This window comes from Epinephelus fuscoguttatus, linkage group LG1 (genome assembly GCF_011397635.1).
Source record: "Epinephelus fuscoguttatus linkage group LG1, E.fuscoguttatus.final_Chr_v1".
NCBI classification, from domain to species: Eukaryota; Metazoa; Chordata; class Actinopteri; order Perciformes; family Serranidae; genus Epinephelus; species Epinephelus fuscoguttatus.
The window spans coordinates 20,717,358-20,743,318 of record NC_064752.1 but is presented as its reverse complement, the minus strand read 5'-3'; the positions used below and the strand labels follow the sequence as shown (position 1 = coordinate 20,743,318).

At 39.4% G+C, this 25,961-nt stretch overlaps 2 protein-coding genes across 2 annotated transcripts in view; both read right to left on the bottom strand.

Annotated features, from left to right (window-relative positions):
• The window catches only part of atp2b2 (ATPase plasma membrane Ca2+ transporting 2), a 170,128-nt gene extending 160,738 nt beyond the window's left edge, over positions 1-9,390 (bottom strand). Inside the window, exon 1 of the mRNA XM_049576007.1 lies at positions 9,167-9,390. The gene's annotated coding sequence lies outside the window, so the exon portion shown is untranslated. The remainder of the gene's footprint in view (positions 1-9,166) is intronic.
• Positions 9,391-18,386: 8,996 nt separating this feature from the next.
• The window catches only part of iars1 (isoleucyl-tRNA synthetase 1), an 89,724-nt gene continuing 82,149 nt past the window's right edge, over positions 18,387-25,961 (bottom strand). Inside the window, exons 29-34 of the mRNA XM_049576466.1 lie at positions 25,777-25,953; positions 25,331-25,451; positions 24,969-25,094; positions 22,399-22,539; positions 21,475-21,627; positions 18,387-19,565 (exon numbers count right to left, since the gene is read on the bottom strand). Coding sequence (XP_049432423.1) covers positions 19,483-19,565; positions 21,475-21,627; positions 22,399-22,539; positions 24,969-25,094; positions 25,331-25,451; positions 25,777-25,953 — 801 coding nt within the window. The 3' untranslated portion in view covers positions 18,387-19,482. The remainder of the gene's footprint in view (positions 19,566-21,474; positions 21,628-22,398; positions 22,540-24,968; positions 25,095-25,330; positions 25,452-25,776; positions 25,954-25,961) is intronic.

Sequence of the window (25,961 nt, the reverse complement as noted above, 5' to 3'; positions counted from 1 at the left end):
CTGGGAAAACCAACACAAATTGACATCATGTTTGTGATCTGGCCAATGGAGACGCATATACTGTATGCAGCTATGTGTAATCAAAAAATAAGCTGCAATATGACTACAAAATAAAAAAATTAGGATACAAAGTTGGTGTCAATTTTTATTACAAGCACAGGGCTAAAAAAAAAATGAATTACAAGTATGACAACATGACAGCATTTGCACCAGAGGGGTATTCCAGGTAGGAGGTTCAACACACTCTGAGTCTAACCCTGAACTCTGAGTTGATTTACCCTGAGATGGGAAACTCTGAGTTACCGGTTCCAGAACAGCTGATCTGAGTTAGTTTAGTCAACCGACAATAAAAAGCCATCATCAATGGAGCTCTGACTCCACAATTCACCATGGCAACAGGTAAATAAAAGACAGCGCCTCCATTTTAATCCAGTGGATGTAGAGATATTAATGCATGTGTGACAGTGCACGTTTATCTTTGAAAGAAGAGCCTGAGTCAGAGCGAGGAAAGTGTAAATAAGTTAACCATAAAGTTAATAAAAAAGTTTTATTCAGTGTTGTCTGTTTATTCATCATTTATCAGATTTACATTTCCTTAATGAAGATAAAGTGGTGGAATCTGACTGTGTATCAGGCTGTAGATACATTACATTATATTGATTATATATAATAATATATTTGTTCAGATTTAATCTGATGGGGAAAACACAGGAGGCAGCAACTGAAAAATAGGAAGATTTAAAACATATAGGCTAGGCTATAGATCAAAGACATAAAGACATGACTGTAAACTCACAGTTTGACCCAGTAATAATATGTTTGGTGATTTGCACTTGAAAAGACATTGAGGTTAAAATACAGTAGATTTTAAAATGTTGCACATCTATTTGTATCTTGACTCAACAGCATTCAGTGACTTTATTTCAGCTACAAATGTAGTAAATTTAAAGACACTGAAATGCTGCACCATTACTCACTCAGAAATATTAATATATAATCCCCAATATTAGGCTATAGGAATTATATTCCATCAGTGCGACCAATGACATCAGTGATAGAGATCATTAGTCATTGATACTACGTGTCTAAAGCTTCATACCGATTTTTAAAATTTAAATAATTAGACCTACACATTATGTGCAATAGACATTTGGGAGCTGCTCTAACAGACTGACAGTCTGATCCTTGTGCACAGTGTTATAAAAAATAATAGCCTAAATATAAAAAGGACAGAGGTTTGATTCCGAGCTGAGGATGAATTCCCGCTGTGTAATATTTGAATGTAAAGACAAAAACCGATGTCCAAAGAAATGATTAATGTGCATAAATTCAGTAACTTAAGACAGTCCTGAGGAATAAACTAATATCCAGCAGGATTTAGACTGTGACAGACAGTAAATCTCCGCTAATTAATGCGCTTCGATACAAGCTTTGACACGGACTGAATGAATGAGGAAATGAAACAGCGTGTAAGAGGGAGGAGACAGAGGAAAACTCAGGGTTTATTGAAGAAAACCTGTCAGCGAGCAGGTTATGTTCACAGAGTCTGTTACCATGGTGATTGACTCAGAGTTTCAGTTACCTCTCTTTCTGGAACGGATAACTCAAAGTTTCCCTCATCTCAGGGTTAACTTACTCTGAGTTTTCACATAACCCGCTTTCTGGAATACCCCCCAGACGGTTAGGAGTTCGGTTGTGATTCACAACAAAGACAGTCCCCACAACAAAAAAGGATATCCCAATCACAAAGATGTCATCAGAACATTGCTTCTTCGAGTTTTCATTTCATCATTTCTTTATGAATAAAAGAAATACTTGAGATACTTATGTTTGCAAGAGTTATTTCTACATATGTTCAAAATATTATTTAGAGAGACATCAATGGCTAATTGATGAAGAGTGGTGGAAACACAGACAGAGATAGAGACAGAATGAAGATACAGGAGAAACATGATCACTATGGAGCACTGTGAGCAGAGATGGATTTCCGAATCCCTTTCAACCTGCAGGAATCTTGTTGCACAGCTTTAGTGGTATTTAGAGAGCCTGTGTCACTCAGTAAGTATTGGTCCATCAGCAGGGCTTAAGGGCTAAGAGTAGAAACTAAATAAACCTACAAGTGCTATTTAAGTCTCTGCAAACAGTATTTATTGTGCATTAATACTATACAATTTCAAATGAAACAACAGCACAGTAGCAAAGCACCAACATTTTTAAAGTGGTACCACTATGATGACTACAATGTGTGTGCTTCAGAACAGCTTGTTAATGGAAGGAGAGTGACAACAAGTACAACACAAGGACAACTTCAATGCCACAACAATTCCACACAATGACAAATCATTGTGACTCTAGTATGACCTTACTGTTGTACAGTATATTACTGTGAACATCAATGCACACCCCCAGAGAACAAAGTTGTTTCATTCTGGACTGCTGATATTTCTGCAAGAGATCAAGGTTCTCCACCTCTCCAGTCCTTCTGAACAGCCTTTATTATGTTGACCCTGTGACCTGTAGCATGACACTGACCCAAAACCATTTCATGTCCATTACCAACGTGATACTGTCAATACAATATAACTCCCCATACCCCCATCCCAGTTCATACTGCAGTTATAAATGACCTCTATGTTGAGCTGCCAATAACAGTGTGAACAGCTGTCCCTAACACATGAACACGAAGTGGAGACGAATTACTTCCATCTATAACCTACTGGACCACGGACAGTAAATCCTCCAACTTGCCGTCAACATATCATTAAGGTTAAAAATACCATCTGATACCAATACACTGGTGGGGAAATTCTGACAACCCATTCGGTCCAGATGTTGCCATGGCATACCAGTTCTTGAACAACCGTGCTTAACTTACTGGAAAATTGCACCGGAAAGATGCACTGTTTCTCTGTACATTCTGATGACTCACTCTTTACCCGTGGGCAAGACATCCTGACTCCTATTTTCTGGTGTCTATAGCTGGTTCAAGGTCTCACACAGGGGCGCTTTCTTTTTTCAGTGTGCTACACACAGACAGAAACTTGACATGCATTGAAGGAGACAGTTTTACAAAACATTGGTTCAAGAAAGTTCATTAATGGGATCAAGTTTCCTTCCTTAACTTATTAACTTAGTGTATACCAAATATTTGCGTGCCTGCAATTAACTGTCATTGCTGCCAGAAACTTGCAGCTTTTTAATTTGTTAAAATCTGCTAAGCAAAACTTGTCTCCAACTTTTAAACTGTCCTACTGGGAAAACCATTAATTCATGAATGAATAAACACCTAGATCTAAGAGTCATACACCAATGAGTGCCCAAGCCACATGGGATTACACAACAAGTCTTCCAAAGTAGACAACAAAGTACAATTTGTAATTGCCCTTACGAATGACATATATGAGCTTTTTCTTATCTGGCCATTCTGTGGTTCAGATTTAATTAGCTTCAGGCACAAACCCAACTTGGTTAGGGAAAGATCATGATTTGAGTTAAAATAACTACTTGGATAAGAGTGGGGGTCCTTCTTCAACATGGTTAAAATCACAACAACTTCCTGGTTAAGGTTGGGGAATGATCGTGGTCATGGTTAAAAACAAACCACCATTTACTGTTGGTAGGAAACAGGAAGCAAACTGTGGCCTCCCAACATTTTGTTGACCCATACTACCATGATAACTTCCTTTCTCTGCATGGCTCTATAACATTACACGACTTCCTCTTTTGCTCTCAGGAGGGAAAGAGTCATAATTTTTACAAATGCTCGAGGGCTTTGTCACTTGAACCACAATATGTGTTGAATTTGGTTACTTGTCTAAACAACTGATGCTGTCATTTTTCTTCTGACAACAAAGACACCATTACAAACATATCAAATACAACCATAACAAATTGAACCCACCTATTTTTCATTTTGCTCATCTGCCAACCAGCCGGATCTTCAAAAATAACTGTCTCTTATTGAGAATTCTGGAGTAGAGTTTGTTTCTTGAATCATATTTGGAACTTGGGAATTAGCATCATAAATTCCAATACACATAGGGAACCCTATTATCATCAAAGTACACTATAAATACACATAATGTAAAAAAAAAAAAAAAAAAAAAAAAAAAACACAGTAAGTCACTTTCATTAACTAGTTTATCAATACTAGATACTTGTCACACTTTAGTTCCACCAAATGCTTTAATGACTCTCTCTTGTGTGACATTGGCATTTCCAGTAACTACTTACTGAAGGCATATGCAGCCTGCTACTTGCTGACATCTATTGTTTTCTTGAGTTCAAATATGTTCCTCCACACAGATCATTAGATGCTTCAATAGAATAAAAAAAAGTCTGTTTCCCAGCTTTTTAGAGTACAATCAGTTGCAAATACAGAGGATCCACCCACATCCTTTTTCTTGACATAAATAGTCTACCATACATTAAAATAAGGATGACATTTTTGCTTTAACATGCTCTATTTTAAATTATTCAGTTCATTCCTGCCACCGGGGATTTGCAAATTAGATATCCCTTTCACAAACATGATGTGCACTCCCACCTTGCAACTTAAAAAAATCTCACACTCTTTACTAATGCCCCACAGACATGTACAGTGAATTCTGGGGGAGTGTAACACAGAACAGCAAGTCAGCAGGAAGGAACTTAGGTGACCATTCAGGAGGTACCTGCTGTGCCTCATACATGGCAGGAATTTTAAGCCTAGGAGGTAAGAGTATGAAAAACAAAAATCCTAAAAACAATGCATGTATACATATGATACTAAGAGTATTTGAAAGTAATATACAGTCCCATTTTAAATCTATTACAAGTTAGTTATGAACAAGTTTGTCACTTACTTTGTTGTAATGCACAATTCCTCCAAAATGAAATCCTGCAGGTTCCTTTAGTCTCACTGACGGCTTTGTTGAGCAAAAGGTTTGACCTGAATGCACCCAATACAAACAGCCCACTGTAAGCTCTCTAATGTGCGGTTTACCCTGGAGTCTTGATTATTTAACTGCGAGTGCTGAAGGTCCAAGACTCAGAAATTAGGCAAGTTGACCCAGCAAGGCCAACAATTGCAAAATTAGACATTCTTTACATAATAAGGTAAACAGCAGTACAAAGCTAAATTGGGTGATAAAAACTAATTTAAAAAACGTGGCTGCTTATTTAAGGGTATGCAATCAGTGCAATCTGGTAGCTACAGCTGGAACAATTAAACACACTGCACCTAAGTATTTGAAGGGCATTGTTGGCAAGCGGCGCTATTAGTCTTTCTAGATGGCTATTAGTACAGCAGTCAGCTTACAGGTCAAACAGCCAAATATTTTAAAGTCAGTACTGCTAACATCAAAATGGCGAAACAAACACATTACAGTTGTTCAGATTAGGTGTGCTGTTAATTTAAAAAATGTGTCCTTCACAGGAGAATGACTGCATTCATCCAGTAAACACTGTGCCTCACTGTATGTGAGAAAATCCTAGCCACACTATTGACATAAATTCAAAAGGTAATTAATGTCAAATTGTACTAATACAGAAAAAGAGACAGAAGCTGCTTCAGTGTAAACAACTTAAATCATCTATCCAGTGCTATAAAGATGAATTTTCAAAGAGGAAACAGACGTGTGCATACTCGTATAAACACTAAAAGATTTAGAAACCAAAATGAAATAGCTGCGATCTCACGTTTTAGACTGGCACATCTGGACAGCCAAAAGAATGATGCCATTTATCACTGTGAGATTACACCATGAAAAACATGCATTCAGTCAAGCTACTGAACAAGGTGGAGAGAGGATGATGATGGAGTGAAGAGAGAACAGAGAGAATACACACAAGAAACATAATCAGAGACTGATTTCTCATCCATCTGTCCAGAGATGCTGTGAGGACCATAATGTCTGCAATAGTGTTTTTGATTGCTGCAGTGAGAATTGGTCATGGTTTAATCAATTCTAACACTATGCAATGATATGCAAATGACAGACAGAAGGAGCACTGAATCTGCAGTCGTAATATCCCGTCCTTAATGGCTCATTAGAATTCATGACTTTATTAGCTAATTAAGTATCTCATGTGTTGATGCTTGTGTGAATGTAATAAAATTGTTTTTGGTTTTTCAGATTTACCTAAATGTTGAATTGATTGAAGTGTCTACTTTCTACAGCTGGATCAAACACTCAACCAATCTTTAGGAACTACATTACCTCAAAATGACACTTATAATTGTAGCCAAACAAACATACAATAAGAAGTTGCCTCTTACTACATCGCAAACACAAACAAAGTAATTATGTGCGCATAATTAATTGACAGTGTAAGAGAAGTAGCAATTGAGCTTCTGTTTGTGAAGAAGTTTGATGAGGATGGATCAATATATATCCCCTTAACCCAAAGGAAGACTGCAGTTTGTTTTTACACGCTGGGTCTTGTTTTCATAGTTTTGGCCAATAACCCTGCTGGGTATTACAGGATTTTACTCACAAGTTTCACTGCTGGAATCTGGGAACATGGCAACACCGGTAGCCAGAGCTCCAGAGCCAAACGGAACAGGCCTCTATTTGGAAATGCATTAACTGTAATACTACAGTATGAGGTAACTGTGCAGAGCCAAACAGTTGTTTACAACAGTTCAGGATATAACTACAGTGTCCACCTTTCTTCTCACTTCAAATCCAGGGTTTTTTATACTTAATGTAGTCAAACAAGTGGTTTGTTTAAAGCCAATCGTATTGTTCTGTCCTTGTCATTTCATTTGTGCTGTTGTGTCTCCAAATCTCATGAACATATTTCTACTGAAACTGATAACAATGCAGTTCTCTATTATGACTTAAGACAGAAAGACTAAGAATCTGTTCTGTAACCACTTCATATCCTGGTTATGTCAGAAGAGTGTTATTAGATCTGAATACCTGGTTCGAATCGAGGTCATTTCCTCATAAAGGTGAGAAGCAAAACAAATAATAGAGACCCTAAGAACCCGATCATACAGAAAGCGTTTTACAGGTTGCAAAACGTGAAGCGCACCGCACTGCCTTTTTTTAAATTAAATGCCACTAGTAAAAAAAAAAAAAAATAAAACACTTGCTGTGCCTTTTTATTGTTGCCAGGCAACCACAGACTCACCTCCTTATTCAAACCTTCCTGAGTAATTAATCTACCGTTTACTTATTTATTTTACTTATTTGACGGTTATCAGTATCTAGTTCCTAAAATGTTCGAGCAGAGGGTACTTGCTGTAACTCTGGTTGAGGGTGAGAGGCTTACAGTAAATAGTTTGTTGGGCACAGGGAAACAGACATCTGTGTGGGTACATGAGACCCTAAAAAGAGGGTGGATCATGGGAAGTACCACCAGCTGGTCCAGGAGCTTCACCTTGATGATGGCCATTTCCAGGCATATTTTGGGATGATTCTTAGGCAGTCTAACAACCTGCTGTCTATCATCAGGCTGTATAGCGCTGGGTATCCAGCAACTGCTACCACCAGTTTCTCCTCCATTGTTTACCAGCTGTAAACTTTATGTCATGACCACTACAGAAGACCCGCTGCCTCTCAAATCACCTGATTGGACTATGGAAAAAAAAAACATGACAAGAAAGAGATGATGTGGGCGTTTTTCCTCTTTGAGTTGAATTTTTTCAGCTCAAGGAGTTCAGAGCGCTCCGGCAAAAACAGCAGCCGCATAGAGCGCAGAAATGCAAGGCACGTTGCAACAAAAAAACGCATCAAAACGCTTCATTCTGATTAAAAACAATTACAAAAAGGGACCCCAACTGCTAAAATGCTTTCTGTGTGATCAGGACCTAAAGGTGTATTTGTAATGAGGCCTCAAGTGGAACACTACAACATCCTAAATCTCAACAAAGTGTAAATTGTACTGTGACTAGAAAAAGAAAACTGTTTCTCAGCCTTTTAGTTGTATGTGGAGATTAACATATTTTCTTCTTTGTGTGCAGGCTGCTCTTACAATAGGTGCCATTAATATGAAATGTATTATCTTGATTTGCATTGGTTCACCTTGGACACTGTGACTGCTGACAACTGTAACAATTAACCTTGCACACGGCAAAATACACTACTGAATGAGCTGGTGACAACAGTTACACCAACAGTATAGTAATACTAATGCCAGGGGCTCTTTTAATCCCAGTGGTGTGAAGTTTGCTAACATCAGAAAGTCTGCAACAATTATCATAATGATATGGTTAACATAAACTAAATGTATACCTTATCACTTTGAATTTACAGTAAATAAGTAAATGTCAGCCAAAAAGACAGAAAAACATCCATTGTATCCCTGATTACATCCAATTGAGCATTTCAGTACCATTACACTTGAGACACACAACTATGCATACAATTTTCTGGGGGGTTTGCTTACAGCAAAATATGAAGATGTTCTTATGAAAATATAAAACGTTGCAAAGAAACATCAGTTGCAATATAACGCACAATGACATTTTAAATTTTGGGTCACACTGTACATATTGAGCAAGACCATATGTCATTTCTGGCTCCCATCTTTGATTACAGGTAACATGTATAAACTTTTTTATCATGCTACAGATGGAGTATTTTTTCCAACAAGTAGAAGAGTTTTTGAGGATTCTGGAAATACCTTAAGAACAGTAGTAACTGTTGTTTAAGATCTCATGCTCAGCTTTGTGATTCAAATGCAATGGTGACACATAAGAGGCACAAACTGGGGCTACTTTGAGTCCTACTGCTCTCAGTGGAAAGTATAAAGAACAGAAAATAGGTCGCCCTATTATATCATCAACCTATCATTATCTTCAAATTGTATAGTATGAAGATAGAAGATGCATCATGTTGCATTGCACACATCCACAAAAATAAAAGTAATTGGTTGCATCCATCCCCTCTGCTCCACTGCATACCTGCGGCAGAATGCACGTCTCTGTGGCAACGACAGCAGACAGAAAGGGTAGCAACAGTGTGTCATTCCTGCCGACGCACCTCACTACGGATGCCAGGGCATCTCCCATTGTCACCGACTCCTCATCTGACAGCGGTCTCCTAACAACCATGACACGGACTAACTAAAAAAAAAAGGGAGCGCAAAAACTAGAATGTGAAGCACCATCACCCACCTCCACCCCCACTAACTGGATATGTGGGTGCTATTTTCCCAAATCGGAAGCGTGTCCTACCTGTTTCTGCTGTTCCAGGAGGGAGAGGAGGAGGAGGAGGAGCAGGCGCATCAGGATGAAGATAGATGCCGCATTTAGAAGATCACGAGATAACGGAGAGCGAGTTGTAGCAGGGACGTGGCGGTGCTCCCTTCAGTCACGACGCACGTCCAGACACTTTGCGCTCAGTTACTTTTGGCGCACAGCTTCTCCTGTATGCAGGCGAAGGGCACAATGGTTGCGCAATATTATATGAAGTGAATCCTCTTTTTACAGAGAAACTTAAAACCAGTGACGTAATTAGAGGAGGGTAAACCACGCAGTCAGTTAATATGAAGGCAAACAATAGCTAAAGTGAACTGCAGTGTACACAGTCATTATTTTTAATTAACTGGCTAACAATATGTTTCTAACATTAAGTGTTATTTAAACAGTATGAACTAATTAAACGTAGAGGAGTTAAATTAAGATTGGTGGCTTTGCTATCTGCTGCCTCCCCGCTTTACAACTTCTCTAATTTCCTCTCAAGAGCTAACGTTAGCTAACCTCACAACCGTTATTAGCCAACACTTACATTAGCATTACATACAGCGCAGGTCTCATTAACTTTTAGCCTTGACGCTCGACATTATCCATTCACAGCCTTTTAACAGCCCAATAAACACAGCTTTATTTTCAAACCATTTACTGTAACTTACCTAACCTCCTGCTGTCCTGACTCGTCCTGGTTTATGAGTCATTAATGTATAATTAGCTGACTCAAAGCTAACATGCATTTGAAAGTTAAGTGCATTTGAAATATACGTTAGGCTAATGCTAGCTAGCTAGCATTTATTTTTCTCGACAACATAACTTACTCCAAGTCAAAACTTAGAAAACAAAACTTACCGCAGCTTTGAAGACATTTTTAGATTCGTATATATTCTCCTACTTTAGAAAGTGAAAAATACTCCGTCTTCTGCTAAGTGAAGATTGAAAATTCTTACCACTGTTGCAAATTTTTCTAACATAATCAAGATGGCTGCCGGAAGAGACGTTAAAGTCAACTGCCATAAAACGTCATCAGTGTCTTCTGGCAGGTCATGTAGAATTATTTTATACAGTCTATGTGTAGAAGGCAAGACAAAAAAAGACAAATAAATAAATAATAAAATAAAAATAATGTTAATAATAATATGAAATAAGAAGAAGAAGAAGAAGAAGAAGAAGAAGAAGAAATAATAAATAAAATAAAAAAATAAAAAAAAGGAAAATTAAGAAAGATAGATTAACCGAATGCAAACAAATAAGATCCTTCATAAAAAGTTGGATATTCTTCTGTTTATTTGTTTGTGCATTACATTTTTATGTGGATTTTTGTAGCCCAGTGCAATTTCTTTTTCTAATATTGGTCTGCCCATTTTATTGGTCGGCCTATAATCTGCAGTACAAGAAAAGCTACAACATATATATATTTTTAATCAAGTTAGTTGCATATGGCAGGATTTAATCTATGAAATCATGGAAATATACACATACATAGAGATCGCATTTCATAGGTCCTTGCTCATACAGACATTCTGGACAAACAAGCTGTTAAAGGAGAAAATGTACTGTAGATGTCAATATCAAACTTTCTAGGACTATGGAATAGAGTGTTGTTTATAAGGCAATAAACCGAGAATTAAGAAATAATTTATATTAATTCAAAACAGGGTTGGTATAATGAGAATAGGGGAATAAACAGAAGGTAATAATGGCCAGATAAAGAATAAAGTACATCCCTTAACCTCACTTTGGCAGCTATGCATTATAGATGTAGGTTTTCAGGCAGCCTTATAGAGACGGCTTGGCCATTAAAAGCTGTGTAAACTGAGCTGGGGTGGTTTTTACCTTTATTACATCCTTTTTTAATTTAAGATGCCACAAATGGATATATTTGCATGATACTGGGTGTCAGGTTACTTCAGTCAGATCCAAAGCCAGAATTAAAAAACATGCATGTATTTTTTCACTTGTACCTATTGTGCCTGCTTGTTTGAGGTTGTAGTTGCTCCTGTCATTCTGCAGTGGGCAACATGCAGGGCGCTGAAAATTGATTTACTGGCAGAGATTTAGATTTTTCCATTACGCAGCACACACGTGTTGCCGGGGTGGGCTGCTTGGAAACAGCTCTTATTGGTTGATGTATTCTTGAAAAGACACCTGTCTTTATCCTGCACTGTGGCAAAACTTTTCACAGTCCCCTGCTGCCTGTCACTGCAGCACACTGTAATGAGTTTTGTTATCTGTTATTAGAGTGAGATGACAGGGGTCGTGTTCACCTAACCCACACTGCATACTGTATTTCTGTGATGTCTATCAGCAGATGGGTCACTGACCTGCTCTCTTACCCAAGCCGGGGTGTGCAGAGGCACAAATGGAGCAGCAGGAGCAGATGGGAGCGAGACGGATGAGAGGAGGATGAGACAGAGCTATGTGCTTAATATTTAACCAGTGAAGCAGCATGCTGCTCCGCCCAGAAGGAGGGGGGGGGATAAAATCATCACACTGAAGTGACACTGATTACAGAGATGCTGGAATTCACAGGTGGAAAGTAAAGCACCGTACCGTGCTGCTCACATTTTGAAGTGGCACTTTTCTTAAGTGTTGGGAGCTTTGCACTTTTACTCCACAATTTTTCAGATGGACAATTCTGTACCTGGGTAAAAATATCTCCCCAGATTTTGAGTAATTCTAAAAGGCCTTATTTCAGCTCAGTGAAAGTAGATTTAACACTTTGTCTGACAAGTTTTACAGAATTTAAGTGATGTGGAAATCTTTCTTTCTTTTCTCCATCCCTCCCTACTGTCTTTCATTTTCCTCTTTGGCTGATGTGAAAATCCCAGATACTGGAGATGCAAGATTGTGTTCATACAGTGGTATAGTAGCTATTTCTTTAATATTTTAAGATGCAGAGCTGAGATGTGAGCAAGACTGCTTTATGGCGATACAGGACTTTAATTTGATTTTTATATCAGTGTGCCGAAGTTCCTTAATTTGACAGCCATCTGAGTCACTGCATCAACTTAAACCAGACTTCCTGTGTGGGTTTTTTTTTAATACATAAACACTTCCTTAATTGAATCTCTACTGTATTATTGAAGCTAGTAGCTCATCATCACAATACCAGAGCTACAGCTAACCTGAACCTTTCTAAATTCAAAACCATGATGGGTAAGGTTTCTTTTATCTATGCTAGGGCGGAGTGGAACAAACTTCCTCTTGCTGTACTGTAAAGGCGATACAGAACCCACGAGCCTTTTAAAAAAAAAAAGGTCAAACAGAGGCTGCTGGAAAACATCTCAAATAAAGGTCAGGGCTGTTTTTGTACATTTCTTTGGTCTTGCTTTGAATGTACACGTATATTGATGTTATCTTTTATTGGCATGTTGATGTCTTATTGTGTAGCCAAAAGACTGACAACATCAGAGACCACAACTGAAGTAAGTCCTGGACTTTGTTGTGTTACCCCTGGCAGTGCTTTACTTGTCTTGTACTAAAGTATTTTATTTATTTGTGTTAACTAAAGTAAAGGACTTAAATACTTCTTTAATCTGTGTGTAATCTACTATGGGTACAATATTACTGTGGATGTACTGATGACACAGACACAGATGAGATGGTGCCCATCTGATGTATTCATGGTTAATTGTTTTAAAGCTGAGAAGCACTTTAGTTTCCTGTGCTGGTGAAGGTGTAACAGCCTGCAGCGAGCAAATATTCATGAATATTATTAGTATTGTATAAGATTAATAGTGTATTCATGCGTTTAATTTGGATGCAAATTAAGTAAATTTATAGTACGGTGCTGAAAAGATGCAAGGAGAGACGTTCTGCAGCAGCGCCCCCAGTTGAGAGTTACCTGTACTGCCAACAAGCAGCTCTCCCTCCCTGGCCCCTTCATTAATCAACACACATGGCTCTAACACACACACACATACACACAAACACCTTCTTACTGTATTGGCTGCAGACCAGTGGGAACCTGGTTTCACAGACACAGATTAACACCATTCCTGTGGACGTCAGCACCCTATAAACATCCACTGGAAAGCCAGGTCGGCCTAACACCATGTTCATTGCTCAACAGTCAAATGTCAAGGTCACTCATGTTACTGAAGTATAATGTAATATTCATGATGACACTGAGTCCAGTGACATTATTAATTGTCTTTTTTTAAGCTTCCAAAGGACCTTCATGCCTCTATGTTATGGCATTTATTGAATATGACACTGAAATCATTATCTGCCCTGCCAGCGTTTAGAACACAGTAAAACAAATTTCTTATTTCATCTTGAACTTCATTGGCTATGACCATTCACAATGTGTAACATGAATTGGGATTCATGACCCTAAATGTTAAATCGCATTGTCAGAACATTATATTTTCTCTTATTCAAACATATCCAGTGCTTAGTTTGAGCTGGAACGTACTGGAACGAGCCAGGATCTTTTCAGAAAAGGCCCTGGTGCGTTCTGAAACTAATTTGTATGGGTCTAGAACTTTTCACATCTAAAAACTACATACAGTATTGGCTGATGTCACTAGTGTTGCAGGGTGGAGTACCGTAGTATGGTGCCTCACGTACCACTACTGTGGGATAAGTTCAAAGTCCAATTGCAAGAGGGTGAGTGTCCATGCACCGTCCAATAACAGCGCACGCTGGCCACCTTGCACTCAATATGCTGCTGTAGTGGTTTGTTTTCCAGACATGTGAGTATCTTTGAGCAGTGAAAGTTATTATTTATTTCTTTTTACTTGTCGGCAGTGATTTGTTTTCCACAGAGCTCTATGTGCCAGCATTTTACTCGCATTTGCGACATTGCAGATTTCAACCAGCAGCGGAAACGAAAGGCGAATCCTGCTGGTTGTGAGTTGAACAGGGGTCACAGACAGGAATACGGTGGTCAAATAGCCTACAGCGGCTCTGCGGCGCAAGGTAACGGCTTACCGGCGACAGAGAAGTCCGACTCCAGGTCCAGTAATTTCCTCTTTCGTTGGCGTCATGACTGCCCAGTAGTACCTGGACAACTGAGCCGTGGCGGCACAAAGGTATGTGGCGTGTCAGAGGAGAAACGAGCGGTTCACATTTCTCTCTTTGTGGCAGGTAACGGCCCACAAACATCACCGCACTTTAGGGGCTGTTCTTTACTTAAGAAGGGGAGGAGGGTGGCTGGTTGATTTTTATTTTATTTATTTATTTACTTTATTTCAATCCCCCCCATGTTAATCACTTACTGATGCTGTTTTTGAAGTATGAATAAGTCAATAAGTAATTTATTCCATTGAAATATCATTGATGTATTATAGAAAAGTGATTTATCTTTTTATAAATGACAAAAGGCACATCTGCCTCATTTTTGCTGTGGTATCGTGATACTACTCAGAACCGTGATACTTTCACTGGTATCGTATCGTGGGTCCCAATTTTGGTACCGTGACAACACTAGATGTCACAACCTTTCCATTCAGAGTTGTGCAGTGAGGTGGCTCTGGTGCCACTTAAAAAAGTGTTCCCCCACTTTTGAAAGTGGGGGAACACTGCTCTGTCAGTGGCCCAAAGTGTTCCCCTACTTCTAATTTTACAAATTAAGCACTGAACGTATAAGATTCAAAATGTTTAATATAAGTGCAGCTGGCGGGCATACACAGAGCAAGAGATGCAACTTGGGGAGAAAATGAAAAAACGTACCACTGATGATTAGTTCAACGATAAATCTCTTTACACAAAACAAAATTCCATGACTCTGAAATTTCCAAGGACTAATGCCACGACTTTCCCAGGCCTGGAAAACAACATTGTGAAATTCCATGGTTTTTCCAAGTTTTCCATGACCATGGGAAGCCTTTATATTTATTCTAGGTTTGCTTTTCCTTTTTGATTTCCTTTCTTTTATTTCCCTGCTGTTTATGCTTGCTTGTGTTTTGCGTATAAAGGCTTTTTGTGCCATGTTTTTTTGTTTTGTTTTGTTTCATTTTTAATGAGTAATTATGTCATTGTTTATTTGTTTAAGGGGAGGAGGACTTTGAACAAGCCCGTCTGGCTTCCTTCCTCTGCTGCACTGTATTTACTGTCTTTTCTATCGGATGTATTTTGTATCCTAACTATTGTGCATCGAAATGAAACTGTACTCTTGTCTGAAGTCAGAAGTTTTGTTGATGTTTAAACTGACTGAATTCCAAATTGGGCTGGGCAATTAATTAAAACTTATTTTCTTTTCAATTGTTGATCAGCAATTATTATTTTTTGACAGTAAGAGAGACAGACATGAAAGGCACAGAGAGAGAATGATGACATGTTTGACATATTTGAGCTGCTGTAATGTAAATTTCCCCAGTTTGGGATCAATAAAGTTTCATCTTATCTCTTATCTTATGCAGCAAACTGCCCTGGCAGGACTTGAACTCTCAAACTGGCCGCAGCAGCAAGGACTCAGCCTTAATGGCACCACTCTATCTGGTAAGATGCCATAGTGCCCATTGAATTTCATCTTCAGTCACAATTTTGGCTTTCAACGATCATGAAAACAAGATAATTGAGATACAACTATTATTGTGCTGCACTCTGTTTCACAACAATGCTTAATGTGATCTCAATATTGACCCAAATAATCTTGGTTATGATTTTTGACATAATCGAGCAGCCCTAATTCGAATCCCTCACTCAGACCGGCTGCTAGAATTAAAAACTAGGACTGAGGCCTCCTTACAGTAACAAATGGAGCTTGCAGAATGACCCAGTGGAAGATTAATTCCTTGTCCATGGACAGATAGTTACTGGGTCAGCCATAGCCAGACACAAGCTTTTCATCACCTGAAACTAGAAAGAGCAGTATGCATGTTTATGACACCATCGGTCAACTGTTGCTGTTAAGAATCCTCAGGTCATTGCAACTGTGTAACCTCTTCAGTCCTTGTCTCTTATTTTTCACTTTTTATAAAGCCATATGATGTAGGCTATTTGATGCTGCTTTCTTCTGTTCAGAAGAAAACAATGAAATTTACTGATCATTAAAAAAAAGAATCCTCAGGTCAGGTTAGCAGCATCCATGAAAAGGTTTCTCAAAAATGCCTTAAGTTCGGGGGAACTGTACCATCACTTCACAGTTTTTCTAGCCAGAGGAGCCCAAAATTTCAAACAGGTTTCTTGTGAAGTCGCAGCACTGACGGAGTAACAAATTGACTGCTTTGTTGAAGCTGATTTAAGATTTTGTTAGAAACCAGGAAAAACTAGAAACAGTGAATTGTTCTACTGTCAAGTGTCCTCGTTTTTACCACAGTTGCCTTGTTTCCAAAGCTCATTTGAACAATACCAATCTCAATCATTTCGTAAAGATAAAACAGGCTGACACTTTTCTCTGCTGTTCAGTTTTACTGCACACATCTTCTTAAAGGAATAGTACAACATTTTGGGAAAAAGGCTTCTTCACTTTCTAGCTGAGAGCTCAATGAGAAGATTGATACCACCCATTGATACCACCCTGTGAATTTTATTACCTTCATACTAGCAATGAAATGCTCTCTGGTATTACAATAAACCGGTTAGTATTTTCAAATTTTAATCATCATTAAAACCTTGTTTGATTACTGTGCTTTGCAAAGGCATCAACTAAAGTTAGCAGCAGTCTCCCAGACACAGGTGCAGCATACAACGTGGGTTTGTTTTGCTAAGCCCTTGTTTACAGAGTGGGCGTGCAGCAGGCAAACCCAGTGATGCTACAGGTCGCTTGTCCTCAAGTGACTCAGACACTCAAGCAAACTGAAATTCAAAGACAGGCTATCTTCAGTGTTAATGCACATTTGATACGGTTTTATATGTTTATACTGTATAAGATAGCGATTACTTTATGTTAATATTTATGCAAACAAAATGTGCTTCTAATTTCATTTGTGATTATCATATAAAACTTGAAAATGATGTTGAAATGATTCCACATTTTAAAATTTTTATGATAACACCAACAAACATGATAATTTTGGTCACTACAAAGGTGATGTGAAATTTTCATCTCATCTACTTCGTACAGAGCCAGGCTAGCTGTTTATGCTAAGCTAACAAGCTGCTAGCTCCAGGGCTAAAATAAATACACAGCATTATGCTAAGAATGTTACACTACTTCCAGTCAGTCCCTGTTTTTCCTCCCCAAATCTTTTTTTAAGGAGTTACCCACATATATTTGGAACAAGAAAATTCCCTGCCTTCGTAAGACATTTCTGGAAAGGTGAAAGTCAGAGGGAGGGCTTGCGTTACCCCTGCACGACTACTGCACTGCAAATGTGCATAAAGTAACATTCTGAATGTCTCATTTTCGGGAGAGAGATGGCCCAGTTTGGTCCAGCATGGACCCCACCTCATTACTTTGTGCCCCTCGGCCACTTAGCAGAAAGAATCACTTGAATAACCACGTGGTCAACAGTTCCCTTAGGATATAGTTGCAGTTTAGGATGCATTTTGGAAGGAAACAAATCACCCGGTCAGTGCACAGTGCGCAACCCTGCTTTCACGCCTGCCTTTTTAGACTCAGCGTTCCATCTGTGGTTCCAAAAGGACCTGATATGTATGTCTGACCTCTTCCATATTGGTGTTTTTTCTTCCTTTGACCATTTGGTTAAAAAGCATGACATCTTATGAACGCATTATTTCAGATACCTACAAATTAGAGACTTCACTGGGAACCACTTTCCCCCCTTCCCAGCAGCTCCACGCAGGGGCTGGATGGATGACTGTTTCAGCCTCAACCCCTACCAGAAGAAGAATTGGGAGTGAGGTTACCTGATAAGACCTGAAGCGGAAGGACAGGGCTCCACCTTCGCATGCCCCGTGGGTCAGAGAGGGGACAGTACACCTAAAGCTAGAAGAGCTGAGATATTGCAGTCAGGGCTTTATTAAAAAAATATTACAAGGCATGGCAGCCCTTTCTGGACGACTTTATCAACCTTCCATGTGCCAAGTTGACAGAAAACAAATAATCGTACTTTCCCAATTGTCTGACCATTCCTTTAAAATCATTTATTGCTGCCACGGACATTTTTAATCCCCTTTATTGTATACCTGACCTTGCAGTTAAAGAGTGCACCATGAGTCAGTCGAAATGTTTCAGGCAACCACATGAACAAAGGCAAACACATTTCTCGGCAGCAAAGTCAGTCACAGACACAACGTGTCTCTTCGTGTCTTACAGAGGTTTAAGTGAGCAGAAAGAAAAAAAAAAACCATGTTGATTCTTAGTCACCTTTGATTTATTCCATTTGCCACTTAAAACAGTACATTACCCATGTGTTGCTCTATTTTATAAGAGAACCCTTTTGTCCTTAAGGTACAGCAGCCTGAAAATCCATTTCACCTTTTAAATGCCTTCGCAATTGTCAGAGGATTCCCAATGCGACGAACAGAGCAGGTTTATCTGTTAAATTCAAAATTGTGTGTAAGCACAATAGGCCAAATTGGCTTCCTGATTATGAGTAAGAGCAATAATTACTCTGGACTAAGCTCACCTCAAATAAGCCTTGAAGAGAAGTGGCTTGCATAATTTTTATCATTAGCATAATAAAGACAAAAACCTCCACTGGTAATATTGACAGCTGAACAGGTTAGACAGTTCCCTGGAATCTTCATTTCCGGGACGAGATGCTGAAGCGTGACTGAATAAAATCTTTAAATCTGAGGTGAACAAACCTTTGGTATTTTGTTCTGGTTATTTTGATGTCGAGTTTTCCTTCCATCAGACAATTCCCAGTTTCCATGACCACACTTACACATCTATCCAGCAGGTCTGTTCAGCTGTTAGTATGAACAATCACTCTGTTCTTGAAGTGCATCCACTTTCTAGTGTAGAAATTATGTAAATCTCCTCTCAGTCCAGAATAAATATAGCCTGGCAACACACTGTGCTTTCTTAGAAAACTGTCACTGATAATGGATGACAAATTAAAGACAGTAAGAGGGAGAGAAACGGCATCAGGGAGAACAGCACTGTAAGTCTTAGCTAAATACGACGATTAATTAGAGCTATCACCACATCTTGAAATGCACTGTAACACATCACAAGGCCACTTTAGGCACGCTCAGTTTGTGCCTGAAGTGGTCTTAGGGATAGATCAAGACATGGGTGATTGTGACTCCATGAGAATAACAGTTGAGAAATTCACAGACCTGCTTTGCATCAGATTTCCAAAAAAAAAGCATCTAAAACAAATGACATAAATCCACTGTGCATCAAAGGGGCTCTGGTGGGATTTTACTGGTAAAAAACTTTATTCTGGGAACCTGTGAGGCATCTGAGACAAAAGTTCCTAAAGATGGCTTCTCTGGATTTACGCTTCGGCGGTTGTCGGAAGAACTCTCACAAACAGAGTTTTGGTGTCTAGAGATTTCACTGATGAATCAGCTGGCAGCTCTGAAAAAGACAGAGACAGTAAACAGTTAGAGGATAGGTTTGTTTACATTTATGGCTAAATTTAAGTATGGAAAAACACTGACGCTCTCACAAAAGATCACAGTTTTCACAAAAACTGGAGAGATCTTAAGATGGTCTAACTGGGAGGTTAGTTTAGTTTTTTAAAATTAGATAACTAAAGAGGGTGCCAAAAAAAACCTCACTCATGAAGGAATGTGCTGTAAAATGTTCATTCATAATACACATCTGACCTTCCTCATTTCATCCATTTTAAATGTGGCCTACATTGCAGGTCACAAATCCGAAGCGAATGTTGGATAAATAAAGTAAAAGTGATATTTATAGTGTTGGACAGCATACACAGCTAAAAAGTCACTTGCATGTTCTGCATGTGAGCACCAAATTGTAAAATAAATCATTTTTTGTCAGCTAAAAACATTAAAATAGAAATAATTTTCATATAAAACTTGTTTTTAGCAAACTGTGTAATGCAAAGCTAATTCAATGTATATGTATATAATGTATATAATTAAATCATTGTATCATTGAAATTAAAATACCAGAACATTTTGGGGTCAATGACCACCCATTTTGAATGTTATCAGCCTATCAAATGGTCGTTATCACCTGTTGTCACAACCATTGTAAGGCCCCGATCACACAGCAAACGTTTTGCAGGTTGCACACGAGACCCTAAAAAAGAGGGTGGATCACAGGGAGCACCACCAGCTGGTCCAGGAGCTTCGCCTCGATGATGGCCGTTTCCAGGCATATTTTAGGATGACTTGGGGGCAATTTGACAACCTGATGTCTATTGTCGGGCCGTCTAGCTCTGGGTATCCAGTAACCACTACCTGTTTCTCCTCCATTGTTTATCAACTGTAAACTTGTTGTCGTGACCATCACAGAAGACCCAACGCCTCTCAATCATCCGATTAAACAATGGGAAAAAAGATGACAAAAAAAGAGATGACGTGTTGAGTTCAGAGTGCTATGGCAAAAATGCCAGGGACCTAGAGCGCAGAAACTCGAGGCGCATTGCAACACAAAATCAGCAAGCAAAAAGCTTAATTCCCATTAAAAACGATTACAAAAAGGCCCCTCCAGCTGCTTCAACGCTTTCTGTGTGATCAGGGCCTAATGCTTCAGATTGGACAAACTGCACCTACCAGTAGGCTAGAAGGTGCATATCAACAGTGTGAAATGGTTGCAGTTTTGTTAGGTTTCAGTTTCAATTTCTCCCAGCTGTTATGTAACGTAACATAGCGTATCGTGACATAAGTTAAGTACGTTGCGTCAACGGTGACTTTGAGCTTTCGGAGACAAACAGCGGTTTTCAAGATGAAAGTTCTGTGCTTGTTTGGCCCATACATCCCGACCTCCTCCTTACATGGTCTTTGGCGCTCTTCAGACTAAGATATGCCTCTGGACTTCCTTTGTTGGTCCCGTCATAATTACTACGGCCACTAACACCACCTAACAATGAACGTGAATGATAAGGGACTTCTGAGCCTATTAGTAGGTGTAGCAGGCCCCTTTTAACCCATATATGAGGCTGATAACGACTGATAACATCCATTCCATTGATTGTTAACATCCGAATTGGGTGCATAAAAAAAATATTACATTGCATTTTTAAATGTAATCAATTGGTGCCACCTGAGAGTAGAGTCTTCATCCCGCAATACCTTCACCAAGCTGTGACATTTTTCTTTTGGTCGGGGATTAAAACATAATTCTCTGAATTCCAAACCTGCTCTGGAAACTACTTTTCTTATCAGCGACATGTTATATGATGAAGGTAAGAACTATCAATCAGATTTTCCCCTCACTGTGTATATCCGCCCAGAATGACTGGCCTTAAATCGGCTTAAAAATCAATATGATATCCACCATCTTTTCATCTTACCCTGGGTGAGGTCCTGGTCCAGGTAGAGTTTGAGCCGTCTGCTGCGGAGGCCGAAAACCTTGGCAGCCTCAGACAGCAGGCCTGAGTAGTCGAGCCCATTCTGGCCCACTGGGTTCACCAGCAGGAGGGTGCCCACCTCTCCTGTCTGGCACTCTGAGGGAGACAGGAAGAGTGTTGAAGAGGAGTGAAGCAGACAGACTTAACTTTCTTTACAAATTAAGAAATGATTGGCTTGTTAGTGAAGCTTGGAAAGCTTGGAAGTCCTGGAAAGGTATCAAGTCTGAGCTTAAGCCATGGGAAAAGGGAAGAGAAAGCACTGATAGATCAAAAAGAGCGGAGGACAGAGAGAGCCTGGCTGATCAATTGGTAGATGGAGGGTCAGAGGGGAGAGGTAAAAGGGTTTGAGTGTGAATGACTTAAAGGATAAAGCTGGATTATGTAACATTTCCCTCAGTACAACACACAATAAATGTAGTTTACTCCAGTGGTGGAAATGATCTAAGCACATTTATTTGACAGCTACAGAAAAAAGTCTGCCTACTAGCACCCCTAAAGCTCACTTATTAACTTGTTCTGTGTAAATTTCAAATATCCATATAAAAACAAAGTGGAACACACTGGACCTTTAAGTAAAAGATCACAGTACATTTTCCAAATAGAGCTTGGGTCAGGGGTCAGCTGGGTCAGACTGCGACTAGTGTGTCTGATCTGTTGAAGCTACGATGCCACATGCATTAAGTTAAGTAAAGGTTTGACGACACAGACAAAACTTTGTCAGCAGGATAAACTCATTATTGGTTTTTGTCTCTCCGGGGGATTTGTTTCTTATAATTAAACAGAGTAATGGCCGCCTTATAACAGATACAAGAACTGACTTAGTTATTAGTTGTGTATGGCTGAGTGTAGTGTGTGTGTATTTCTCACCAGCTGGTTGTGCATTGCAAAGCAGCAGGTTCACATAAGGACACAGGGGGGCGTCGGTGGTGGGTGCGGGGCCTGGAGAGCCTGAAGTCACTGACAAAGTTTTACCGCTCAGAGCCTGAAGGTCCATTTTCCTGGTCAACTCTGTAACAAAACCCACAAGCACACAGAGGAGTCATCTGGGTTACTATGGAAACTGACAAAATAATCAAACCAGGTTATAAGACAAGTCAAAAATATCACTAAATACATCAAGAAATAATTTATGAATAATAAAGAAAGACATCAAACTTTTTTTTAATTTCTTTTCCTTCTCAGAATGTCACACTAACTAAACTAAAAACAAAACAAAATTAAAAGTACAAGGGTTAGCTTGCTGGCTGAAGTGCTTCACCTACTGCTACAAGAGTTTATACAATGTACACACCATAGGGTGCATGTCAAGATGGACAATAACACAGCTCCCCGATAGTGAAGCCAGAACATGACAATCATTCCCTGGTGGCTGGCTGCAGTACAGGCCATAAAGCCCGCCCCCTCCATATTAGCAGATAAGACATGGGGCAAACTAACAAAGAATACGTCGAATAATGTTTTCCCAAAGATGGTTTCTGATATTTAAGGTAGCTCTTATCACACTGATGTATATTCAAGCGTTTATTTTTCTGGTAAGTTTGGTTTTAATTAGTTATTTGATGCTATTAAAAGGTGGTTGGAAGTCATGATTGACAGCTGTGTGTGCCAATCAGTGTGCTCGCCAACTATGACACGGATTGCAATTTGTTGGATTGGTGTATGGGTAGTGGCAGTGGCCTTATCTGAGATACTTTGGTTTCATTCACGTACAGTCAGAGGAAGTGGAGACACGTCGTCCATCTTTATATACAGTCATCAGTACACACACACTAGACTCACAAGTCAGTCTTTAGACGCTTTGCTTAACTAAAGACTGATGACTTTCTCCCTGATTTTGTGTTTAGATGGGCGGATACAATTTCAGAGTTTAAAAAAACTCCCTACGTTGCAGAACCAATAGTAAATCTGCAGGGCGGTCCTTCGGTGGCTCGCTGAACTCTTCTCTGCTCGTAAACATAGTCTCACTAGAAACACGTGTAGCGGTACAAAATGGCTCAGCTGCGCTCGCAGAGAATGCCGTCAAAGTTAGTGGATGTTTGTTGCATTTGCGGCGATACATTCTGGCCAACTAAAAGAAACAAACATAATCTTTTACAAGGCCATGACTCATCCGTCCGGCCGGACTATAACGTTAGAGGGAATCGCCTTGTTGTTTACAAATACTTCCGGGTAGAAAACCAGCAGAGCTTTTAGCTATATATATATAGTCTATATATCACATTTTTCACATCACTGTATCACCATTTGGACTAATCCAATGTTTGTAAAGTCTATAAACACAATGATTGAACAAACATTACTATTTCTGTGTGCACGTTTAGCTGGGCTAACCGTTAGCTGTTAGCCCTGTTAGCCGTTAGCAGTGTCTGTAATAGGTAATAACTCATTAAACGGTCCGTGAAAAAAATATCTTTTCCAGCGGATATCTTAGTTACAACATGATTGAGCTAGCAAAGCAGTTTTGTGTTGCTATGTGTGGTATTTATTCAGTTTTGGGAAATCACGATGTCTAGAAAGCATCAGTGGCTGCAGCTGACAGGGACAGCTAACACTAGCAGCAAAGCTAACATCAGGACGTCATCTGTTAAAAGCCTCCCGTTGTCGGATACGACATGAAACTACTCCAGTTAACTCAATCATGTTGTAACTAAGACATCCGCTGGAAAAAATATTTTCTTCACGGATGAGCACACGTTTGATAAAACGGAGTTTAATCTCTCGGCATCCATTTTCAAGCTCTCCGTGTGTTTGTTTCCTTGCGGACGAGAAAAGGGGAAGCGCACATTTCCGAGAAGGCGTGTCCTTTTCAAAAATGCAAGAGGCGTTGCTTTGTTGCCGGCCATTTTCGCCGGTGTGTTAAACACACTTTAGAAAGGAGTGTCCCCAGACTATCAGAAGGCGGAGATCTCTGATTGTCTGGTGGCGAGACTACACACACACAAACCCTGGACCAATCAGTGTTCTGAACTTGCATGTACAATTCCATATTATTATTATCATATAGGCATTAAGAAAATTAGAAATATTGTGTGGGGAAAAATAGGAAATACTGTAGATAAATCATTATGTGTCCAAAGATGTGCTAGTTGAAGATACATTAAAAGTAAAAATACATGTTTTAATTGATTTAATCAGCTGATAAAAGCTTTACATTATTTTAACACACCATTTAATAATGTAACTAACATTATTATTTATTGTATGTATTCAGTTATAATTTTCGCGCCTCATCACAGAGAATGTGTTTCTGTATTTTGGCAGGTTTGGGGCTCAGTAGTTAACGAAACTAATTTCAAAAATTGCAGTAAATGTAAAGTACTTGTAGCAAGAAGGTGGTTATACAATGACCCACAGTCACTCAATGACACATGATGTTTCTACCCTGACAGTGATTTGCTTCATGTAGGTGTTTCTGAGGTGATAAAACCAGTTCTCACCAGTGCCGCCGTTGAAGAATTTAAGCTGGGTGTTATTGGTTCCAAAGATGCTGCTGCACACTTTGTCAAGCTTGTCCAGGTCTAGTCTGTTATCCCCTTTGGGGTTCTCCAACAGCACAACCCCCTCTGAGCAAGAAACCAGTCAGACAGGATTACTAATGTAGCCAAACAGTTCACATAAGGAATTACAGGTAAGACAAGGAACAATTGGTGTGGTGCATATCCTATTAGCTCAACAATCAGCAGAAATGCAAAATAACCAGAGAGCAGCTTCTAATGGCAGTTTAACAGTTACATATATTCTTGTTAAATCTCTTCTGGCTGGAAAAACAGACTCCCTGTTTGTCCTTCACATGCTCTACCTTGTTCTTTGTTGTTGACCTTCACTCTGATGTTCACATAGGTGCAAGCTGGTCCATTTAGAGGAGCCCGAGGGGCTGAAGATCCCTTTACTATGGTTAGCTCCAAGTCTGAGCCCTTCAGCTGCAACACAGAGAAGAAAAGCATGAAGGAGGCACAGAAAGAAAGATGTCTGAGTTTTTATTTTCTTTAAATACCACAAGCAATATCACTAATGCATCCAGAGAGTGGTAATATATGGATCACTAAGAGGACAATTTTCAGCATTAAAAGATCCTAGAAACATTCTCACCTACTCATGCTTGTGATAACACACACAGTCTGTTGTTACCACCATGTTCCCTAAATGTTAAAAGGCTGTGCTACACAACAAGCTGCCTGTTAAACTGAGCTCATATTACAGTACAGTGAACAATCATCCTGCTTGCCCTGAGGTGTTCTTTCATACCTGAGTCTTTTCCTCTATGATGATGCCGGCAGTCTTGGGGACAGGGAAGGGCAGCAGTGGAGCCTTGGTGGTAGCCAGGATGAAGTCAGTGTGAGCCTGGATCACAGAGCCCAAGTACTCCCCCTCTGGCTGGCAGCGGTAGTACACAGTTATCTCATCTGATGGCACTAAATGACCCTGTGAGA